This window comes from Pieris napi, chromosome 20 (genome assembly GCF_905475465.1).
Source record: "Pieris napi chromosome 20, ilPieNapi1.2, whole genome shotgun sequence".
Classification (NCBI taxonomy): Eukaryota; Metazoa; Arthropoda; class Insecta; order Lepidoptera; family Pieridae; genus Pieris; species Pieris napi.
Genome location: NC_062253.1, coordinates 3,999,682 through 4,025,471, shown reverse-complemented (window position 1 = coordinate 4,025,471; position 25,790 = coordinate 3,999,682). Strand labels below are relative to the sequence as shown.

Sequence of the window (25,790 nt, the reverse complement as noted above, 5' to 3'; positions counted from 1 at the left end):
CAAACTATTTTTTATATTTTTATTATTGTGCATTAAATAATAATTAGTCTATTGAGTAAATAACTGGTTCAAAAATCTGTTTCTTCTTACTACCAATAAAGTGAGGACTTCTAAAGGATATAAGAATGTTAATAATGCGTAATTTTATTATTTTAGTGACAAATAAATCTTAAATTTATTCTTAACTTACTAATGACTTAAAAACGTATTGAGTTGTTCAGATTAATACCGGCAGCTGAGTTTCATTATTAAACGTCGAGGCAGAATACAACATTCCACCCGTATTACTTCGATGTGCTTCGTTCCACTAAGCGTTTTTTTAAGTCAGTTTTTGCGCGCACCACTATATGAAACCAGCTGCCCACTGAACTATTTCCGAACCAATTCGAATTATGTTCCTTTAAGCAAAAGCAACGCACTCGCCTACCCTCTGGCATTGAGAGTGTCATCATTTAATATCAGGTAAACCTTTTTCTATAAAAAAAATGTGTGCGTGTACTAGGTACACGTAAGAAGTGAAACTTCTTTATGACCTTATTTTTCGAAAAATGATCTACTATATGCAACTTTACAGAAATTGGTTAAATAAAGTTAAATTAGATAAAGTTTAACAAAAGGCTTTTATTATCATAGACATGACGACATGACATACAAATACAATTATTTCATTTTAACTTATTACTGTACTACTATAGTATACGTAGTACTAAGATTATTACAGAATTTCATTAATTGTAATATAATTATTAGTATTACTATCATTGTTATCGTTATTATATATTTTTGTTACTAATGGCTTCGAATCTCTTGGGATCAACCGTGGTAGATCAAGATACAAGAAAAAGATGGCGCGTAACCTGCTACAAAATTTCTCCCATACGTCGATAAAGAAGTTTCACTTCAAAAGATGGCGCGTAACGGAAAAATGTGACGCGTAACGAAAAAATGTTACACTACATTTTTTTCCAACCCCGATAAAGAAGTTTCACTTCAAAAAACATGATCTAACCCAAAGTCGGATCAACCTAAATTTAACAAATATCTAAAGAATCTAATATAAAAAACAAATAAAGATATCCAACGGACTTAAATCTCCCCTAAATGACCCGTATCAACTAAATCGCATTTCCCGCAAAACTAACGTTTTGTAAAAATAAATCTCTCAAAGCTTACGTCAACAGAGGGGCATTAGAATATATTAGAATATATAATTTGTTTAATAAGGATTAGGGTCGCACAGGTGCGTTTTACATACAAGAGGTCTTTTCTAAAGCCACTTAAAAAAACTCATGATGTCAAACGCAAATCAGAATATGCTAATGTAATCTTTTGCATAGGATCACTGATCACTTGTATTTCTCACAAAGTTAAAATTGTATAATTAAAATCCAAAACAGTAATTTTGGACCTTTTTATAATTTCCACTAATAAAAACCAATTTTTAATTTGTGCCTAGGCGCCAGACCATCTGTATTATTTTGGTTTCATTCTGGAATGATATTATAATAAAATAGAATACAATTTTATTTATATAGAAACAAATAGTTTTGCGGGACTATTAAAACGAGTTATTGTAAATATATTTGACACGATTTTTACCCACGTCACAATTAGTGCTAAGTCTCGACAATACATTCCCTTAAATACTACGAGTACCCTTTATATCAAATTAAACTAACCGTGTTAAAAGAAATGAGTACGGGATAGCTTTAGCTGAAGCAGTGTAAAAACTGATTTAAAAATATAAATAAAACAGTGCGGCTTAGGTCTGGGCCTCAGATTTCTGTATCCGTATCATGATAATTTTTCAATCTAATAGGCAAGTAAAATCAGCCTCCTGTGCCTGACGCACGCCGTCGACTTTTAAGATCTAAATTTGAATGTTCTCCTTCACCGTACGAGCGAATGTTAAATGCGCACATAGGAAGAAAGTCCATTGGTGCAAAGCCGGGCATCGAACCTACGACCTCAGGAATGAGGGTTTGACTGATTTACTTTTTGAATTTATGCTTAGCCAGTAATCATTAAAGGACAATACAATTAATAAGATTACGTCAGAGTCGTAAAAAGATTTGTAGGAAAACTCTTTTCCGTTGAATAGCTTAAGGAACCTTTTTAAGAAAACGTTTCGTTCGCGTTACTTTATGAGCTTAACCATAAAACAGGGGAAAATCCAATTTAACGTTTACGAATTTTAACAGTACAAAGAGCTTAAAATTTGTAATAAGGGAATTTATTAACGGATTTTACGCGATTAATAAATACCGAAAATATATTTTTTGTAATTAAAATGTATATCATTATTAGGAAATTTTGCAATAACCATTTAAGTTTTTGTCTCATACTTTCATGGTATTAAATGGAAAGTATTTTTTCCTTTATTATTATTATACATTTTTCGTGTATTAAAACTGTAGAGCCGGAAATCTAAATTAGTACTTCTGGAATACTTATCATTTATAAGATTAACTGATCTACAGAGGTAGATCGTTAATCTACCTACAACTGTTTATGTTTTAAATTAAAAAATACAGAAAGATATTAAGCCTTCATCAAATATTTATGACATACTGCCCTGCGATTCGGCGGCCGCTCTCAAATCAGTCGTGAAGCAGTCATTTTATGATTTGGCATTCTGATAAACAATAAACTACAAGCTCCCACCTTTTCAGAATGCCAAATCATAAAATGTCTGCTTCATGACTGATTTGAGAGCGACCGCCGATGCGAAAACCGGTGTGTGAGTTCGAAAAGTGAATTACAGAATCGCAGGGCAGGAGTTATACTTCTAAGTTCTCTCTTACCCTAACACAGGGCTTCTTTACGATATTTTCCCGCTTCGTATTTATTTCTCTATTTCGTAATCCTGCAATTAACATAAACTATATATCTGTGGTCATAGATCAGACAATGATAAGTACATTCATTCATATATCGAGTGTTTCATATTTTAATAGTGCCTTCAAGATTTCTTAATAATTTAATTGCTTGTTCTGTAAAGTAATGAAATTACATTAATCATATTCTGACCTATGGCCACAGATATAACAAAAAATAATTACTAAAGATATAGCCAAAGATGAAAAACATTATATATAGAAAAAAGTTCAAACATTTTCGCAAGGAAAAAATCAAATTATTAAATACATTCAACTAATGGATTAACTATGGAAATATAGAATTCACTTCCCGTCACAATTCGCATAGCTCCTTCTCTATCTTCCTTTAAATCTCCACTGTACAAGCATTACCTGTCCACATCGTATCTAACTTTCGTACTAACTGATCTAAAAGTATCGTGATTGATGTGTCCTTTTTTTATTGTCCTGTTCACTGTTTACATATGTTTTTATTGCTTTGTTTTGTTCCATTAGGTTAGTCTAAATAACTATGTCATATGTATTTTTGCACTACTTGTACCTTCTCTAATTTTTTATTCTCATATCACTTGAAAGCTATAAAGCCGCCAGTTGCCCTCCTTTTATTTTTAATTAGGTTTATTATATTATATTACTGTACATACACCGAAGTTAATAAATAAATAAGTAATTCGGCTATTTTGTGGGATGGTGTGAATGTGAGGGTATTTACTTTGTACATGCACAAATGTTAATTGCGCACACAGTCAAAGCACAAATCTTTTATAAGCATTAGACGATCTTAAGACCCGCTTAACCACGAAACGAAATTTTTTATGCAACATCAAATACTTGCAAGAAATTCTTCAAAAACACGAAAGAAGACCAAAATCTACAAATGCACCAAAAAGCAGGTGTCTCACATTTCCTGCTATAATTTACGCGATAAGGAGACTTTAGAAATTTTAACTCAGTTTTTATGTAAACATGCAAAGTGCCTGTGAATTATGCAACGTAAGGAAATGAAGAAAATTTATCTTATGAGTACGAGAAAACTTAAGTGGCTGAAATGTTCGCTCTGAAGTTTTTAAGCGAACTGGAACTTTGTATTAACTAAGCTTAGACGCTTGTAAAAGTTTCTTAATGCTTTTTATGTAGACTTATAGTGTTTATGATATTTTTGAAGATAAACCAATTATAAGCAAGAACGTATACACGAACAAAAAGTTATTACTATTAATTTTCAACCACAATAATTTTTGGTTATATTTAAAATTAGGACGCGGATTTTGTTGATTGGTAGTTTGAATAAGTTTGGACATCTCTTTTTCTTATAAATGTATGCTATATACCTACCGAGAGTATGTGTGTCTACAAGTGTGTGTGGTGTCTCTAATTTTTTATTTTATTTTTATTTTTTTTTTATAAAACAGGGGGCAAACGGGCAGGAGGCTCACCTGATGTTAAGTGATACCGCCGCCCATGGACACTCTCAATGCCAGAGGGCTCGCGAGTGCGTTGCCGGCCTTTCAGGAATCGGTACGCTCTTTTCTTGAAGGACCCTAAGTCGAATTGGTTCGGAAATACCTCACTGGGCAGCTGGTTCCACAAAGTGGTGGTGCGCGGCAAAAACTGCCTTGAAAAACGCTCAGTTGTGGAACGGCGGACGTCGAGGTGATACGGGTGGAATTTCGTACTCTGCCTCGACGTCCGATGACGAAACTCAGCTGCAGGTATTAATCCGAACAACTCCTCTGAACATTCTCCATGGTAAATGCGGTAGAAGATGCAGAGAGACCCCACATCTCTACGCAACGCCAAAGGATCAAGCCGCTCGGAAAGGGATTGGTCATCGACGATTCGAACCGCTCTGCGTTGAATACGGTCAAGTGGACGGAGCTGGTACTGGGGAGCCCCCGCCCAGAGGTGAGAGCAGTACTCCATGTGGGGCCGAATTTGCGCTTTATATAGTTGCATGCGGTGGCCCGGAGTGAAGTACCGTCTCGCCTTGCTGAGCACACCAAGCTTTTTGGAGGCTAATTTAGCCTTTCCCTCCAAGTGACCGCGAAACTGAACGTCGTCCGATATGTCAACGCCAAGTATTCCAATGCTGGCTGTGGCTTTAAGAAGAGTGTTTTCGAAAAGAGGAGTAGCGACAAAGGGTGTTTTTTTAGCGGAAAACGCGCAAACTTGTGTCTTCTTGGGGTTAAATTGGACTAGGTTTAGTCTGCCCCAGTCTGAGACTCCACGTAGAAGAGTTTCGACTTCAGACACAAGTTTGTTCCGGTACTCATCGACAACTGCCCGAGAAATACCTGCCCGGCCAGTGTAAAAAGTATCCCCAGTGCTGTCATCCGCATAGCAATGAATGTTGCTAAGTTGCAACATATCGTTGATATGCAGAAGAAGCAGGGTCGGGGATAGAACACAGCCTTGTGGGACCCCCGCGTTCACGGGTTTAAGGTCGGAGCATGCTCCGTCGATGACGACCTTGATGCTCCGATCGGCCAGAAAGCTGGAGATCCAATCGCATAATTTCTCGGGTAGCCCATAGGCTGGAAGCTTCGAGAGCAGTGCTCTGTGCCACACCCGATCGAAGGCTTTCGCTATGTCCAAACTAACCGCCAGCGCCTCCCCCTTGGACTCAATTGCCTCTGCCCATCTATGTGTAAGGTATACAAGAAGGTCACCAGCCGAACGACCACGACGAAAGCCGTACTGATAATCGCTAATCAGCTGGTGGCCCTCTAGATACCTCAAGAGCTGGCAGTTAACAATGGATTCCATTATTTTGGAGAACAAGGAGGTTATGGCTATTGAGCGATAGTTGGACGGATCAGAGCGATCGCCTTTTTTAGGGATCGGATGTATCGAAGCGGTTTTCCAGCACTTCGGGACAGTGCCAAGCGAGTACAGGTACCGGAAAAGGCGCGTTAAGACCGGAGCCAACTCAGGAGCACAAGTACGCAGCACAATTGGGGGGATACCATCCGGCCCGCTCGACTTATGAATGTCCAAGGAAGATAGTGCTCTGCGGACAGCACGTTGCCGGAATGTGATTTCCGGCATCGATGAATCACACCGCGAAATGGTCGGTGGTGATCTTCCTCGGTCATCCAAAGTCGAGTTGGACGCGAAGAGACAGCCTAAAAGGTCGGCCTTCTCCTTCGCAGTGTGGGCCAGCGAGTCATCCTCCCTGTGCAGTGGTGGAATAGCGGGCTGACAAAAATTCCCTTGGACAGCTTTGGCGAGAGACCAGAAGGCTCGAGTCCCTGAAGGGAGTTGGGCCAATCTCTCGCCAAATCTGGCAATGTGCTCTGACTTTGCCTTAGTGATTTCCCGTTTGAAGGACCTGGAGGCTGAGTTATATGCTTTTTTAAGTTCGCTGGTATTGGCATCACGAGATTTCGCCGCTTCCGCCCATGCCTTAAAGCATTCTTGCTTTCGACACGAGGCCGCCTTGCAAGAACGTTTAAACCAGGGCTGAGACTTGCCACCGATCGGCACCGCAGAAAATGGAATAAAGAGTTCCATGCCCTGCAGAACCACTTCGGCGACAGAGGCAGCGACGGAATCTGGAGCTTCCGACGAAAAGCACATAGGCCCCCAAGGGTAGGACGCAAAGAAAGACCGCATCCCGTCCCAATCTGCTGACTTGTAGTGCCAAATACGGCGACAACCCAAAAAGCGGGGCCGTGAAGGGCGCGTAGAAGGCACAATACTCCGGACCACACAATGATCTGATGAACCCAATGGCGGGTCAACAGAGACTTGATAGTTCTCCGGATGTGAAGTCAGCAGAAGATCCAATAAAGAGGGTTTATGACCATCCACATCTGGTATTCGCGTAATCGCAGGGACCATTTGTGTCAGGTCGTAGGCTAAAGCAAAGTCGTGAAAGGATCTTCCCGCGTGATCGGTGGTATCAGAGCCAAGCCAATCGGCATGGTGGGCGTTAAAATCGCCAAGTATCACGATTTCAGCGGTAGGAACCCTTTCGAGCAGGGAATCTGTAGCCATTTGAATGTGCTCGATGAGTCGGTTAGTTTCGTCATTTCCGCTATGGGACCTATACAGACACGCATAGAATCGCGGATGGTCATCGCAGTCTACGCGCAGCCAGAGGTTAGATAGGTCCCTTCCTTCAAGCGTCCCTAACCGACGAGAACAGATATCCTCCCTGACGTACACGCAAACTCCCGCCCGCGGCACAAATGAATGTTCCAATTTGTACCCCGGGTAGGAGAGGTAAGAAGTATCAGCCGGGGAGGATATCTGAGTCTCAGTAAGGAAGAATAAGGCCGGCTTCGCAGTTTCTAAGTAAAAGTGAACCGCGTTTAGGTTAGTTTTTAGCCCCCTAACATTTGTAAAGTCCACCGTGAGCGTGGAAGGGGTTGCCTTAGGTAAATGCTTCCGTTTGCCCCGAGACCGAAACCTATTAATGCATAAGTTTTTAGAGCAGTTTTTGCCCCCCCCCCAGAATACGAAGGGCAGCCTGTGCATCCACCATCGAATACCAATTGTTCCGATGATGGACGCCCAGAAGGGGATTCTCCACAGCGAAAACGTGTGGTACCCCCCTGGGGTAATCTCTGTTTGAACTGCATCTTCATACTTATGGGGGGGGGGATTGATGGGCTCCGGGAGTCTCACTCACCGCACGAAACGCGAGTACAATAAGATGAACTTATTGCATCACTTCACGCCGGTTTTCTGTGAGACAGTGGTACTGCCCCGGTCGTGCCTGCCCATTTGGCTGAAGCCCTAAAGCAGCAGCATGGCACTCCCACTAGGATGGGGGTTGACTGATTGCACTGGTGAAATAACCTCTTTTACAGGTTATTTCACCAGTGGGCGATGGGGTCGTCACATCCCGACGCCGATAAAACATTTATATACTTATTAATGTAATAGGAGGCAAACGGACAGGAGGCTTACCTGATGTTAAGTGATACCGCCGCCCATGGACACACTCTGCCAGAAGCCTTGCAAGTGCGTTGCCGGCCTTTCAAGAATTGGCACGCTCTGTTCTTGAAGGAATTAACTAAGTCGAATTGGTTCGGAAATACTTCAGTGGGCAGCTGGTTCCACATAGTGGTGGTGCGCGGCAAAAACTGCTTTTAAAAACGCTCAGTTGTGGAACGACGGACGTCGAGGTGATACGGATGGTATTTTGTATTTTGCCTTGACGTCCGATGATGAAACTCAGCTGCATTAGACCGAACAAGTCCTCTGAACATTCTCCATGGTAAATGCGGTAGAAGATGCAGAGTGACCCCACATCTCTACGCAACGCCAAGGGATCAAGCCGCACGGAAAGTGACTGGTCGTCGACGATAAGGAAATGTGTAGTATTTGTATTAAGTTTTATTAATTTTATATTCACCGTAATTGTAATTTAGAATAGATTTTTACTTGTACTGTATAAATGTAGTATATTTTGATAAATAAATAAACAACATCTAAGATAAAGTCCAGCGTTAAGACAAATGCTACGATATCAAGTAAGACATAGTCTCTAGGGAAGTATATGCACTCCGTAAACTAGAAAATCTCTTTTGAGATATTAAGGTATTATTACCGTAACGCCTTTCATCTGGAATCCGTTAATCTAGTTGATCACAAAAAGCTTTTTCATTATGGGGATGTAAAACAAGAATCACAAACCGCCTCATTTCCTGCGACCGCCAAAACAAAGTGGGAGATAATACTTCACGAATGCTCTTTTATCATTGATGAGAAATATAATTGAATACGCTTACCTGTAGGGTTGTCTTATGGCATTAAAATATGGGCGCTGAATGTATATCGCATCAAGCGAGTGTTGTAAGAACAATTAGATCGCTGAATTGAATGCATTAGATAAAATAGAATGTTAAAAGAATACGAATATAAACACAAAAATTACACGAATTAATAATCCTTTGGGCGTTTTAATGGATGTCCAACGAGCAACTGTGAGAGCGCTGCCGAGAAACCCCTATTAGCCAGCAGATCAATTTGGAAATTGAATCTTCAAATTATATCAAGCAGGCGCTTGATTGGAATCCGCAAGGAAAGCGAAAGCATTGCCGTTCAAAACAAAACTGTCGTCGTACAGTTGCAGATGAGGCAAAGAGATCTGGAAAGTATTGTAGCGAGGTTAAATACGAGACCCAAGACCGAACGCGATGGAGACTCATTGTGGACGCCCTCTTCCCCATCAAGGGGTTATAGAACATTAAGACAAGTAGGGTATTTTAAAGTCGATTACAGCGAACTGTTTTACGTTAGGACGCTTTGGAAAATGATAATTTTTAAGTATAATAAATGTACTTTGGCAACCCTAAATGTTCAATCAAAGGTTGGTTAACAGATAAAACGGGAAAATATTTTTATATTTGCTACGTTTAAATCAGTCAATGGGCCATTAATACCTTTGTAGTCACCTTCAGATGAAAAATGGGGAAATCGAAATGAATAGTATGAAAAAAGTAAAAATAAATCAATATTGCTACAACACTTTTAGGTCAGGGCCTCAGATTTCTGTATCTGTCTCATGATCATTTGTTAATCTAATAGGCAAGTAGTCTCCTGTGCCTGACACACGCCGTCGACATTTTGTTGGGTTCACGTCAGTTTTCTGATGATGTTTTCCTTCACCGTTCGCGCGAATGTTAAATGTGTACAAAGTGTCCATTGGTGCACAGCCGAGAATCGAACCGCGACCTCAGGGCTGAAACTAGACCCGGTATATGATAATTCACACTTTAAACCTCAAATACTTAACATTATTTAACTAGTACGCTGCAACCATGATACGAAAATTACTAAAATAATACTAAATTACTATCTTAATATATATAAATAACGTGTCACGTTGTTTGTCCGCTATGGACTCCCAAACTACCGAACCGATATCAATCAAATTTGCACACCGTGTGTAGTTTGATCCAACTTAAAAGATAGGATAGCTTACATCTCAATTTAAAACCGCAATGTAATTTTATTGCAAATTATTTGTTTATTATTTTACACATTTCTAACAGATGGCGCTGTGTTGAAAGTACTAACGTTTCACATAAGCTATCTAACTTTCACATAAGTTCTCCTATCGTTTCCCTTGAATAGTTTACTACTATGTAATATATCAAAAACCATAGCCACAGCAACGCTTGGCCGGTCTGCTAGTTAGATTATATTTTTAGTACAAGGAAAGGTCTCTCTTAAGGCGACTTATTCCAATTCATACCTAAAGTCACTTAATCTTCTCGCTAAGTGAATGTAATTCTTTGAGAAATAAAGTATCTTTGAACCGAAGTCAACTTCGCCTTGAACGCTGTGTAATGTGCAAACATCATGCAGAGATATTTGGTCATTAAGCTACATTTAAATATACGACTCTAAATATGAATATGAATGTTTATCTGGCAAATACTAAAATATTGGACTGAGCTATATAATTTACGAAAGACGGGATACTCAGTAGGTAAACTGAAGGCTCTGTGGGAATTAGACGCCTGATATAGTCAGTTAACTAGTTGATACACATTAAAACCCATTTTATACTTAACCTTCGTTCGACATTTAGTTAAATGTTTGTGAGGTACGTACAAACGACGGTCAATTAACCTGAGACCGATCAGGAAGGTTTTCTGTCCTCTTGGGGATATAGGACCTTAAGTAAGTCATTTTAACCGTCGCTGTATATCATTTAAATATTTGATGCGATGTTTTTTGTTAAAGTTATAGTATATCTCCGTGGCTTAATGGTTAATATACTTAAAGTATTGCTGGTACCTGTACCTGTGTCTTATATATAGTATATATGCGACGGCGAAGGCGAAGGTTGTTTGCGATACCATAGGCCAGAATCAGTCTGTTGTTGATCCCCGTTATCAAAGACAGTGCACTTATTGAATACTGTCTCCGACACTATCGACATCTATATTGCGTATTTGAGGTATTTAATACTATATGTATTTCTATTTTTTGTTTTCGACATCATATTGTAAAGATAGTATATGTATGTTTTGTGTAGAAATAAATAGACAGCTTGGTTGCTAGCCAATGACTTTACTGGAAACAAGTTTACTGACGTAGAAATATGTCTCTTTATACCCCATTGATACTTTATGAGAAAGAAAATGCAAGTGGTTAAACTAACTACGAAAATGTCCTTTATTGTAATATACATTGTGTGAAAAGACTAGTCGAACTAGCTAATTTCGAGGCAACTTCATGCGATAACTCTGTCACACGTTAAAATTTATGCATTGTTGATGCGTAGCGAAACACTGTACGTAATTTATTTATAGCAAGACAAGCGTAGGTTTGCAAAAATATAAAGAAAATTATATTGTATAATTAAGTCGCAAAGCATATATAGTACTCAAAATATTTTATATTTCATAAATTAGAAAAATAAAGTATTAGACTGTACTTCATATAGCGATGGACTATGATATATATGAGAGTAATTTGTATATAGTATGACTTTAAAAAGCGTTATGGAGTTAGATAACTTCTACAAAAATATTGATTTTTATACATTAGTCACGTGACACAAATGGTCACAGATTAGTCAAATCGACAATGGCGTAGCAGATTTCTAAATAATATCATGACAATTAACGCACTATAAACTTGACGTTTGTTTACTTGTGCAAACGTCATAGTGACGGATGACGCCATCTTACATAGAGGTGCAGTATGGTTATTAAAATTATCAATTTTAATTGTTAAAGTCAATTCATAATTGGACAGATTCCATAGTCACTAATGAATAATCTGAAATGGTTTTTAACATTTTGTCAAATAAATACACTCAAAATTTCACACTCAATTTAATCAATAATCATGTACAATGATCGAGTTCTAGTTCATTTTACGTATCAGCGTCCGAGCTTATAGAAATATAAATAAAGAACACATTTTTATATTACAAATTTAAAGTTCACTGTTTAAAGGAAAATGTTTATTATAATAATTTTCGATCAAAGGCCGGTGTTTATTGTGCAGACAACTGTTAATAATGAAACATCTAACCTAGAATCAACGAACCAATTCGACTTAGGGCCCTTCAAGAAAAGTCACTTAACACTTAGCCTTATAATTATATAGCTTTATGTAATTGTAAGATAATTATCTCGCTGATTTGATTTATGTAAATTGTCCAAAACTATTTATATACGTTAAAGGAGAGCTTCGTAAGACAATTTAAAAATAAACTAACACAATAAAAGCTTTATCATATAAATAAGCTCAGTGTTATTTAACACAGCCTTTTGACCTTTCGTACTTTGTGTCAGCTTAAGACTAAAATCGATTTTCAGGTCACTAGCCTAGCAGATGTTGCACAGCTCCCATTGTGTAGACAATTGATTAGATGGTCAGTTCAATCATCATCAATAAGGTTATTGGAAAGCCAGGTTTTAGGCATTAGGCAACGGTTTAATAGGGTTTTAATTCATTGGATAAGCCATTAATGTCAAATATAATTAACATCCACTTAATTGATATTTGTACGAAATCTGTCTTGCACGTTGTTTTTCCATTTAAATTATTTCTAGTTTGTACTAAACACGGAGAGATGTATTATTACAGTATTAATATCGTAATAAAAATTGTGGTTAGTCTTAGAAGATATTATATACAAAATATATGAATCGTAGTTTCGTCATATCCTTCATATTATATATATTATATATATATATATATATATTGTTATTATAATAAAATATAAGCTTCAAAGGTTTTGTATAATTTATTTTTGCAATAGTGTATTGTTATTCGTAGAACTTGTTCATGAATACACAGTACTTGATTGAATTGTCAACCCAATTGAGATCGAACGATAGAAAATAGAAATTCTATTATTTAAGTGAGTCATAAAATGTGTTCGGTGTGATCAAATAAAATGTATAATAATTTTTATTATAATTATAATTAAATATTTTAAATCTATTCTTGCACCATCTCATTTTATTAGTAACTATAATCAATTTCAATTTTTAGTTCTAAAAATCACAAAATTGTACAATGCCACAGGGTAAGATTTTAAATTTATTTTAGTTTTCTATTTATTCATTTTTTTATTACGAGTATTATTATTATTTAGGTTAAGAATTTTCTAAAAACTCTATATTTGTGTGTAATTTAAACTACTTACTATTATGTAAAAGTACTCAAAAATGTGACTCCTATCTGACCACGATGTTTCTCATACGAGCTTTTGTCTATTGCATACATTATTTAACTTCAAACTTAAATGTTAATCCATTCCAAGTTTCATATATTCATAGAATATAAATGTTACAATTCACGAAAGATGTTTTTTGAAGTTATACTTCTTTAGGCGCGTTATGAAAAATTAATGAGAGTGAATTTTTACGATGCGCGCGCACCTGTGACACAAAATTGTTAGTGTGATTATAGCGTGCGCGAGCGAGATAAGAATAAGACAATCTACAAGTAAAAAGAAATAGAATATGCGTGAAGTTCGCAAATCGCAGCTATGCCAAGAAGTGACATTTTGAATGACCATAATGACATTTGTCATTTACCTTTTAAACAAATAAAGGAGTTTTAATTATTTTTTCAAAGAAATTTAGCAATGCTTTTTGAATTATTTTATTCATACTATTAATGACTGACATAATACTAAGGTTTAAGCATAAAATTATTCGAAAATACTTTAGTACAAGAAACGTGGTACTAAACATTAATCTGATAGCGAGTTCATTATACAAAGGAAACATTTCGAAGCAACGCGGTAGCTACCAAAACGACACCGCCATCTCATTGTTTAGCTTAGGAGATTAAAGCTATAAAGTTTGGGTCGTGCATACGACAAATGCTATTTAAATAGACTGACCAGAATGTTTTAGTAACTGTACACAATACAAATACGGCTATTATTTCGTCGAGTTTGTGTAAACTAAGCTATTATATATTGACGGCTCATTGGTCTAGTGGTTAGTACCCCTGACTGCGAATCCATTGGTCCCGGGTTCAATCCTCGGCTGAGACAAACATCGATGTGATGAGCATTTGGTGTTGTGCTTAGGTCTTGGGTGTTTAAATATGTATTTTTATGTGTATCTATCTATAATATGTATGTATATCCGTGGCCTAGTACCCATAACACAAGCTTCACCAGCTTAGCATGGGACTAGGTCAATTGGTGTGAATTGTCCAATCATATAAAAATAAATATATATATTATGAAGACAGAAACACTTTATTACACATTTCTACCTTTCTCTTCCATCTGACAATGTAAGTAATCGTTCATTAGTAATGATTATAGGTACTTGAAGTAATAAATTATATATAACACTATAATATTACTACTGTTGCACAAGAAGTTTGTTTCGGTTTCAGCGGTTATAGTTATCATTAGACAGGTTTAGAAGATGCACTGTTCATATTAAATATTATTAAACTAATATTCACAATCACTTAGATCGGCTTTGGATAACGATATACAATGGAAATTATTAAAGATAATTGAGATGGTAAAAATAGATTTAAACATCCATTGCTGCCCCACCTCGCACTGAAATCAATTTTCCTTTAGTTTGTATAAGTTATGAAGCGATGGGCTAACTCTTTTTCTTTACGTGTTTGTTATATTAAATCTTGTATTTTATTTTTCTTAAGTTCCAATGTGTCAGTGTGCGTTGCGTTGTAAAAATTAAATAAAAATGAAACAAATTTGTCATAGGTATGATGTTTCCTAGTACCACATTTCATGCAGCTCGAAACTGTAAATAAAGGAATTATTGAGAGGATTTTTGATGATTGATGTAAAACAATGTATTTTTTAACCTTTTTTTTATAATTAGAGCGATTTTATGTTGCGTATTAAAGTACGTACTAGATACGTTACATACGACTTGAGGTTTCGACGGCTAGAATAAAAATAATTTTACATAGCGGCATAAAAACAACTGGATTTATTTAGCAGTATTAAATAACTTTCCGTATAAAGTCCTCAAGCATAGGTCGTAACTTGGAGACGACAAATTACGAAGAAAAAACCTTTTTACGTCTCTCTTATTTGTATTACCGTAATAAGTTTAATATATCACGTTCTATCTTTGTGTACGCAACGTGTTCGAATTCATTTTATAAGGCTTTTTGAAGACTTGTGCCGGTGTACACATAGCAGAAAATTCAGATTTGTTTTGTTTGTTTTGTTAAATTCAGTTTTATATTGTATTTGGTTCCTACCTAAAATGTATAAAATAAATTGAATATTATTTTTTTTATTCATTGTACAGAAACAGTGTAATGATATGAAAGCATGATTAAAATATTCCTAATTCTTAGATTAGTTTATTAATAAATTTTAGCACTAAATCTATATTTTTCGTAATGTCTATTATGGCGCGTCTAAACGGGCCATGTTTTGCTGCAATTGATGGCTGCACTGTTGGCCACTAATTGCCCGGCCATTACAAAAATATTTTAATGCAGCTGATGGCCGAACAATCTATGGCTGGGCAATGTGTTGCAATATGTCTGCAATAGTATGGCCCATGATGCAGACTCCTAAACGGGCCACACAAACCGGCAACAATGGCTGACGAAATCACACTTGTAGCAGCTTATATTGTTTTAAAAAAGAAACAGAAAAAGAAGAGATTGTGGATTCGACCTTACTTAAATAGGCGTGAAACTGTAGACAATTTGAGTCTAGAAATAAGTCTTGATAATAAATTATTCAAGAACTAGAATGTCAGAAGTAGTCATTTTTACGTATTAATCTAACGTCAAATACAGCTGATCGCAAAACACAGAATAAAGCACAAAACACTTCACTCAAAGCAAACGTCATGTCGCGTAGAAAAGGATACACTATGCCATAACAAAGGGAGTGACTGAAACAACAAGAGAACTGGCTGTGCAATATTGCAGTTGAATTCGATAGCCTAGCGATCGTCCGGCCACCCATCGGGGCAACATCGGCCATATGTGGCTATACAAAACATGTTTGGCTATATGGCCGGGACATTACTGCAATATTGCATAGTGTGGCTGCTATTGTTTGCAATGTTGCCGGCCACAGTGTTGCAGCCATCAATTGCAGCAAAACATGGCCCGTTTAGACGCGCCATTATACATATACATTCTATTTTTATTTCATTTACGAAGTGTTCAACAAAAAGCTCTACTATCTTTAGTTACTCGTAGTAAATAAAGATTGTAGAACGTAGGTGTGTGACCGTGAACATCCGTAGCGCGATTCAGTCTTTTAGCGTAGCGAAGAAACGTCGTAGTCATGTTGCAAACTGTTGTCGTTGCATTGAATTTTGAAATAGAATATCTAAATTTTAAACGTTTATTTTGTGTCTGTGTGCGGGCAAATAAATTTGGTTCTGTTTCCGGTTTCCTCACTTACACATAGAAAGGTATTTGTTTGGTATTGGTGTGTCGGCATTCGAATACATGAGCTAAGGTGAAAATCGAAATGAATATTGGATATGTTTCTTACACTAAGCAATATTATTCTTTAAGCTTTCGTTACTTTTCTTTTGTTAAGGCTCACAATTCGTGTCTCAACATTATGAAGTAAAAACATGTTTTTGTTCAAAGCTCAGTACTAATAGTGCGGGCACTTTGTGCTTATATCACGATCGTCAGAGAATTTAGTATGTAATTGCGCTAATGAGTTCTCTCATTACGCTTAACATAAAATCTTTTTACATAACATACGCGAAGATTTTATGGTTTTAGGACACGCGCATCAAATTAATTTTCATACTTTGAGCTAATTAGATTGAAGAACATGAAAATCGTCCACCCTGGAAAGAGGGTTTATGTGGACTTGTCTTTTTATTTTGATAAATAAGTTTCTTGTTTAGTTTTTGTCAACGTATTCTACTTTTCTCCATGGAAATATCCTAGTACATCTCTTAATTTGTAATCTACAGACCTTAGAATATTACAAGTGATTTATAAAACTATATTATAGTTTATTATATATAGACTGTCTTCGTGGCACTTGGGTTCAAAGACATAAATGTTTGTCTCATGTTCCACGTTATATAACATAAAATCGCAAAATGATAACATACGATATCCCAAACATGTATCATAATAGAACATCAAAACAGATATTTTCCTTTCAGTTGCGTAGCCCAATGTGTTTATTATAAGATCTTCAAGACTCAAGAACAGGGTCAGGTCAGATTATAGATAAGGGAAATCTATTCCCACAGACAATAAATAACGTCAATCAATATATTATATTTATAATACAGATTTTTAACGTTTAGTCAGGGTAAGGTATGTATTTGGGCGCACAGTTTTTCGACTTTCAACATTGCCCTTAATGTTATATTGATCTAAGATCTGGTAAAAGAAATACCTTCATCAGTTATTTTATAATGGTAATTAAATAAATTTCATCATTGGACTTCAAGGCAGAATACGAAATTCTACCTCCGATGACCGTCGTTCCACCACTATTGGGAACCAGCTACCCACTGAAGTATTTCCGAACTAATTCGGTTCGGAAGAAAAGAGCGTACCAATTCTTAAAAGGACGGCAACGCACTTGCGAGCCTTCTGGCAATGCGAGTGTTCATGGGCTCATCACTTAACATCAGCCTTTTGCCCATTTGCATCCTGTTAGATTAAAAAAAAGTAAAGAATATATAATATGATGCGTAGAATCGAAAATGTTTTTAAAACTTTTTATAAGTTATGATGGATAGCATTAATTTGCATGGCAGGCAATTTTTATGAATTAATGAATGTAAAATATATTTAACGGGCGTATATTTTAATCGGACTTTTTTTGGTATCTTTATAACTATGTATAAAGTAAAAACACATAAAAAGAGGATTAAATATAAATTTTATGATTCAACTGTTGAATTTGTAGTTACACTTACTACCGTTCGTACTGAGTCTCATTTAAAATTAACGCCATTTAGTCAATATTTAAATCGTTCGTAAATTGTAGCATTCCTTAGATATATAACAAATAATCATCAACTTCTCGTATGTGTCCAACAACGGGTAAACTGTCGAAACTTTCTCATATCAATTTGTTGTAAATCCTAAAACGGTTTACGAGTGCTGAACAAAATTGCGAAGCACTTCGTTTACTATTTGGAGGCAGTCCAAGTAAAATCAAACTCCACGCGTGTTAACAACAATGCCAAACGGTGAATGACACTTTGCATAAAGAATTGAATTAGCTTTTTAAATTGGACACTTACTTTTATGTTTTAACCTTGTACAAGTTTTACTGTTTTAATTTTACTTATTTTATATTTGTACGTTGTGAGAAAGAAACGTGTACTTTTGTTAAAAATAAGATTTAAGAATTAATTCAACAAAAGTTGTTATTAGAAACCGTACTAAAGATATAGATTGTGTCCTAAATTCTGTAATAATATATATATTGACTGAAGTAATATAGTTCAGTAAGTTTTAAGAAGTTTAATATGGGTACATACACACGAACACGCGAAAAAATACACCGGGCGAAAACAAGCTTTCGACGCGCATCGCACATGGGTTGATAGATCTCAAGGATACCAGCTTATGATTGTTTTTTTTAAATTCTAGTTTTATTTATTCAAAATATTGCCGATTGTTTTCAGTGGGGACTTGGGGCCCTTGGTATCCACGGGGCCCTGGGCTGCAGCCCTAAAAGCCCTTAAGTAGATCCGCCCCTGACGTCAGTAGTAACTTTTTTAAATTTAAATGTGTCTACACTAGTCAAAACAAGACATAACTATACATTGCCTGTGGAATGTAAGTTGTAAGTAAGGTTTGCCGAAATTAATTTAATTTCGTGTTTAATAAAGCGTAACGTTACAAATGAACAGTGAGTGCCTTAAAAAGGTCACGTATTAACGCTAAGGACTTAATCTAATTTATTATACGGTTTCGCTCCAGATTCGATTCATTAATACATTGTCACTTGGCCTGAATTTAAAAGGTATATTATGATCAACATGTTTTGCGAGGTTTTGTTTTTTGTACTTTTTTACAAAAAGCAGTAGAAAGTTCTAGGGAATATTTTAATTATTTTGCTCGCGCGGTTTTGTGGTTGAAAACAAAAACTTTTTAGATAGCACAGTTATGAAATTCTTTTAAGCGATCACCAAGAGCAATTGGGTAGACTAGGCATCTTATAAAGTCAAAGGACATGTAAAGCCTTCAAGGCTTTGGTGATTTGAAAATATTTTTCTTCAAAAAGCAATCATATCACAAATGTTTAAATGCTTGAATGAATCAAACTCATATTTTTGCATTCATTAAATTAAGAATTTCCTAATCAATTTAAAGATAACTTTTTGGTTGTCCCAAACCAGTTTATCAAAGGAAATATAAAAATTATTACCGAATAAATATTAAGTAATTTTCATTATGATCGATTTTAATTTCATTAAGGGTACTTTTTACTAAACATATCGCGGATATCTTGCGGAAGTGCAATAAGCTAATAGATATCTTTTTTCCAGGGTTAGCGTACCAGGTTACGCTGGTGGTTTATCAGCGTCATTGCCAGCTGGCGGTGGAGCGGCATGGGAGCGCCTTGGCGCTGAACTCTTGCTGTCAGGCTTGGTGGCTGCTGCATACTTCGCGGCCATGGAGCGAAGATGGACTGGCTCTGCACCTGTGTTACTTGGAGCTGCTTATTGTGCTGCAAGCTTTGTCTCTGTAAGTACCCAACAATCATCACACAGTAACTTTTATGAATGTTGGTTTATACCAAAAACCAATGTACAAAGGAATCTCTTTCAAATGATGTTAGATAATTCTTGATATAAAGACGCAGTACCTATACTTCGCTTCATAGAGTAAAGACACCGTAATTTGAAACAAGACAGCTGTGAATCGTCGAAAGGAATTGAATATCTATTGATAAACTCGAGATAAAGCAAGTGATTGATAAGCTTTGCCAACTGCGTCTATGTGATTGGATTGAAAAGTCGGTGAAAAAGCCTTATAGAATAGAAATAGTAATCTTTAAGTCAACTTATTCGAACTGGATTAGGAAATCCAGGATTTTTTAATTGGAGATGATCACATTTATAATACTACTGCTGACCCGGCAAACGTTCTTTTGCCATGTATATTATTTCTAGGAAACATTCTAGTTCAATAAAAATAACTATCTACTATAATAAAAATAGGGGTTCATCGTAGAGGGTGAAAATTAGGGGTTGTATGTATTTTTGTATGTTGTATAATAAAAAATAAAAACAAAAAATTGTCTACAAAATAATTTTTATTTTTTGGGGTGGACACCCCTTATCACATAGTGGTTTGAAAGATAGATAGTAGCCGATTTTCAGACTTACTGAATATGCATAAAAAAATCATAAGAATCGGTCGTTTCGGAGGAGTATGGGAACGAACATTGTGACACAAGAATTTTATATATATAGATTGTAACAGCTCATGCGTTTATCATAATTTTTTATAGTTATGCCTAATATAATTGGTGGATTTGGAAATTGACTAGTATTATAGACCCTTTAATATTAGGAGCCAAATAACACAACTTTGTATTCCATTTTGTAATCAAAACCTGGACAAATAAAAAATACAGTAAAACTTGATACAACCAAAACACATGAAACTTCTTGAACAGAACTCCCGATGAATTACAAATCATTTTGGTTTTGTAGGATCTGAAGGTCCCCAAAAGTCCTCACGATTACAGAAGTAAGACTTCAATCTAATTTTTCTAAGATTCTTTGCGTATATCATTCTATAGACACTTCCTTGTTAGAAAAACAAAATGGTCTCAACACTCAAATTTAGTCTGAATAGACTACTGCGACGTTTCATTGAAGAATGTTCAATGGGCCTCCTTTTATTGGCACACAATACTGCTTTTTGTACGGGCAGATGTTTTTACACATACTCGAACAAAACTCTTCGATATTGCAACATAACAATGGACGATACTAATAAATTACCTTCTTAGATAAATTCTTTTATTCGAAGACAACGAAGCTTTGTTTGTTTTAAAGATATTAAATCAGTTTAAACAGTGTAACACGTTTTTCCGTGTAGAGTGGGTTTCCAATTCATTTATTTCTCATTTAAACCACCAAAACTTTAAATTTAATTAGTTTTAAGAAATGTTATTCGCATTAAAAACATACATATCACTTAAATGAAACTAAAAATAATATATTTTCAATTCTAAAAAAACAGGTCCATATCGATATATTAAATTCGTGAATACTTACTCAAATACCTACTTGATAAATGAAACGAATTCTATAATTATTTTGCTTCTACTCTATAATGATAGTAACACGAAGTTCGACATATAATATTGTGCATGCACTTTATTAGCATTGATGTTAATAACCGCAATTTACTCTGAAGATTATATTTGGAAAAATATGGAACTTGCGACCTGGAATGAGGTTTGAATACACTCTGCCGCAGGTAGGCATTGTGACCGCAGTAATTGCGGCCCTTTCAATGGAGATAGTTTTTTTAAAGTTTCCGCTCCGAATAAAGGTGAAAAAATTGCGTAAATCTCCCCATCTAGGACATATTTCATTACGGTACTTAATAATAGAGTCATAAGGGCGTAAATCGCATGCCTCTTTAGGCATTGTGCCTTCGACTATTGTTCAATCACGTAGCTCTTGAATTTTGTACTGACAACAAGCTCCTTCCATTGTTGCCTGTTAATGTGACACGTTTTGCCCTGTCGAGGGCTTTTTCGCTTAAAAGCCGTAAACATTCGTCAGGTAAATGCCTGCTACTATCAAGATTGCCTATCGTAGACAGATACAAAGAGTACGAGCAACTTAGTAGGACAAAATATCTCACAATATTTTAGGCATTTCAAGTGGAACGAATTAAACGTATTCATATTATTCTACTATATAATTTCAGATGCCATCCCTAAACCCAGCCAGATCCCTGGGCCCTTCCTTCGTATTATCACGTTGGGACAGCCATTGGGTGTGCTGGGTCGGAGGCCTTGGTGGGGGGATCGCTAGTGCCCTTCTCCACGAGTGGGCATCCAGAAAACCACGGGCGAACTCCAACTCGAGGGCGTCGTCACCGAGGGATCTGGATGAGCTGGACAAGCCAGCGTTCCCTTCGCACCATCATTACAGACATGCGTCCACGTACTGCTCAGCGACACCACGACCGGATAACACTGAGCCGCTGTACTCAGGCTCGAAGTCTCTTTACTGCCGGTCACCACCACCTGCAAGGCACACTCTACACAGGTCTGATGGATCCTCATGTAAAATGTAACTATTGATGTCGTCTGGTGGCGGTCACGTATGTTTTTTGCTTGAACGTTGAAATAGGTAGTGTAGGAAGGAGGTAACTTGTACCCAGTCCCTTCAATATTTGAAATGTAAATCGTAAGTAATTTAGGTAGCAGTATAAACATTTATAAATTGACGAATTAAATATTTGATCGCGTAGTGAATAGATCTGACTTTCGAAAGGAATCGGTAGTCATAAATTTATTTATGTATAAGTAATCTTAGCACAATATAATATATAATAGCTTAAACAAAGCCAAACCCGCTTACATTGTTAAACAAAATATACGAAACAGAATACATAAGTTAAGTAAGTACCTATCTACATTAACAGATAAACAGAAATTAAACAAACTACAACTAAATAATTTAAAGAAAACAGGAATTGTTACTACTGTTAAATAAAGAAGAATACTTCCCGCTTCCTAAAACTAAAGCTAAAACTCGAAACATTGCATTGGCGGCATTACGCAGATAATTCGTGTCTGTAAGAGGCGCATAGAACAATTGTCTTGACGTTTAAGGGGGAGATATTTATAAAGTTAATGAGGGCAAATACTTAGTACATGTACACATGGTGTGAAGTTTTAGTAAAATTATTAAATGTTGTTCTTAGTGCTATATTATATAAAAAATATTTAATGAAGGAGCGTGGATACGATACGAATGTTAATACAGACCAAAATTAAAAATTTTAGGATTTAGAAAATTTCGTTACATAAAGTTAGAAGGATAATAAAGATATTTGGGCGACCAAGCTTTTTATTCTTTAAGCTTGCATGTTATGTGTGCTTTTGTAGGCATGTATTTTTGGTATAGAATAAATTTCATGACATTACTATGAATATTTCACTATAGTTTTATGTAGCTATAGAAGGCAAACATCTTCTTTGCATAAATATATAGATTAGAATTACCACACTTTTTACATATATACAAGTTATTAAGTTAGTTTGAAGCTTAATTGTGCGATTTTTATCCCTAATATCTGATACAAATCACAAAATACAGCTGTAAATATAGATACTTCTATGGGCTTGATAGTTTTGTTGTCTATGATTTTTCTGTGTTGTCTTCCAATTCGTTAACTAATATCCTATTTTACAATTCCAGGTCTCAGTCTGTGTACAGTAAAACCAGTGCTGCAGCAGCTGGATCACTGGTTGCGGCTCAATCTTTGCTTTTACGGCCTCCAACGCATACTGTCACAATGAACCAGAATGTACACAACGCCCAGCGTGACCCGCCTTATGGCACCAACGTTAATGTACGACCAGGACCAGCAGGTATGATCATCTTCCTTGAGAGGAATTCTTGATAGAAGATTGAAAGGTTGTTTTTTTCATGTTGAATTTAATACGAAAACTAAATGTTTTCTTTTCACTTGTTTTGTTGGTTCTGTTATCCCGTATAACAAATATCTATTCCGGGTGATACTTGTTTCAGGTTGCTAGACAAATAATAAATAATCAGTGGCGCTACAACCTTTTTAGATCTGGGCCTCAGGTTTCTGCAACTGTTTCACGATCATTTGTCAATCTAATAGGCAGGTTGATGATCAGCCTCCTGTGTCTGACACACACCGTCGAGTATCTGTTTCATGATAATGATCAATATAATAGGCAAGTAGTTGATCAGTCTCCTGTACCTCACACACGCCGTTTGGTACTAAGGCAAGCTGGTTTCCTCACGATGTTTTCATTCACCGTACGAGCGAGTGTTAAATGCCCACTTAGAAAGTCCATTGGTGCACATCCGGGGTTCGAACCAACGACCTCAGGGATGAGGGTTGCACGCTGAAGCCACTAGGCACTGCTAGGCAAAAGTCAAAGTCAAAATAACTTTATTCATATACTCGTAGGTAAACAAGTACACTTATGAACGTCAGAAAATAATATAAATTAATTCTAAATTTACATTTACTACCAGTTCGCAAGTCAAGGGCGTAGAGCGGGCAAGAAGATCCGGCAATAAACTTTCCGCTACTCTTTTTAATCGCTGTTTTGAGTCATACAAAATGTTTGAACTGGAGCAAATCAATCCCATATTAACCTCATTACACATAATAGGCGTAGAATTGTCTTCATGGGAGGGCCTTTAAACCAGTCACTCATATGAGATGTCGTATTTAGGTGCAGCTGTACAGGAACGTCGGGAGTCAGTATACAGTTCGGGCACACGGCGGGGTCCTCTCTCGTCCGAAGACAGTGCGTACGGCAGCTACGGCCCCCAACAGCCTGCCTTGCCCCACGCACGTACTTTCAGGGCGCCTCTTCATCCGGACCATTACTAGCGGCGCGCTTCGCAGCACAATATTGCGCTGCTGTTTGACGTTTAGTGTACTATATGAGCTCTGACGTTCATGCTACATGATGGTGTGGTGCATAGTGCGAGTTTCGGTGACGTTATTATGAATAGAACAAAGGACAGTTGAGGCTAGAGCTGTGAACTTACCTTGTGTTTGTATAAAGTTTAAATAACAATAATTTCTGACTTATTCTTAAAAGTAATAAAACAATTGCCGATATGTCTTACTATCGCTATCCAAAATAATATAACTGAATATCATATTCTTATATTTACTCAAAAAAATATCAGTATTTTAATTGCATATGTAAATATTAGCTGGTAAGTTCATTTATTGTATGTGAATTAAATTGTGGTTTAACAAACAACTGATTCATTATAACCGTCTTTATTGGTCTGTGAACGTTTTGGTCTATTGAATGACATGGGGATATTCATAAATGTGTCAGCTCTAAGTGCGACTCCCTTACGTCAAATCCCATACGTATTGGATAATATGGAAGTCATCACAGGCTCCATTATATATATATATGTATGTTAAGCGTCTCTTTGCGTTTTTTACAAAATTTATTACGGAGAGTGTTCTGAAGAATTGTTTGGGTTGATCCCTCCTGCCTCTTTTCAACACCGTACGAGCCGAACGACCTCTAAATTTCACCAGCATCATCTTGATGGTTGGAGGTCTTCCACGGTCCGCTTCACTAGGCATTTTCTTTTGCGAACTAGTGAACTGTGGAATCGGCTCCCGGGGGGGGTCTTCCCTCAGAGATACGACCTCCAAATTTTTAAAAAACGAGCCTACTCCTCCCTCAAAGGCCGGCAACGCACCCACTAAAATGGGTGTCTATGGGCTGCGTGGACTACCCTTTTTGGTCGTCCCGCAAGCTCGTTTGCCCCCCTATTATATAAAAAAAAAAAAAAAAATAATATGCCCTTTGTTCAAGTAAAAAAGTGTTGTTAATATTGAAATAGAATTAATATTTTAATAATAGAAACGTATTTTTAAATAAGGTGCCATAAACCTTCTTAGAGTTGTTTAGTTAATGTTTTGAGGTTAATTTCATTTGTGACTTTTCAGGTAAACTCAAAATTATATTTCTATAATATATCCCTTATTTATAAAAACCAAATCAATGTTATCAGCTAAAGTATTAGCTGTGATGAAGAGACAGCTAAAAGTTTGAATTTTAGCCTAACCTAACATAAATGTTTAATTCAAAGACTTTTTAAGTATTTCCAACATAAAGTTACCATGTTTTACATTTAAAAATAAATTATGTCTTTATATTTAGTACAACGAATTAGATTATACAAACTTGTAAACATACGTAAGTTTATGTCACGAAACTAAATTATTGTA

At 36.3% G+C, this 25,790-nt stretch overlaps 1 protein-coding gene across 2 annotated transcripts in view; it reads left to right on the top strand.

Moving 5' to 3' along the window:
• Nucleotides 1-24,967, top strand: part of LOC125059959 (neurogenic protein big brain) — a 79,774-nt gene extending 54,807 nt beyond the window's left edge. The window contains exons 3-6 of one of the 2 annotated variants that reach the window (XM_047664679.1): nucleotides 19,328-19,526; nucleotides 21,735-22,078; nucleotides 23,237-23,409; nucleotides 24,256-24,967. In XM_047664679.1, coding sequence (XP_047520635.1) covers nucleotides 19,328-19,526; nucleotides 21,735-22,078; nucleotides 23,237-23,409; nucleotides 24,256-24,416 — 877 coding nt within the window. In that variant the 3' untranslated portion in view covers nucleotides 24,417-24,967. Of the gene's footprint in view, nucleotides 1-19,327; nucleotides 19,527-21,734; nucleotides 22,103-23,236; nucleotides 23,410-24,255 lie in introns of both variants that reach the window. The other variant, XM_047664678.1, reaches the window with a different exon arrangement.
• Nucleotides 24,968-25,790: the final 823 nt, after the last annotated feature.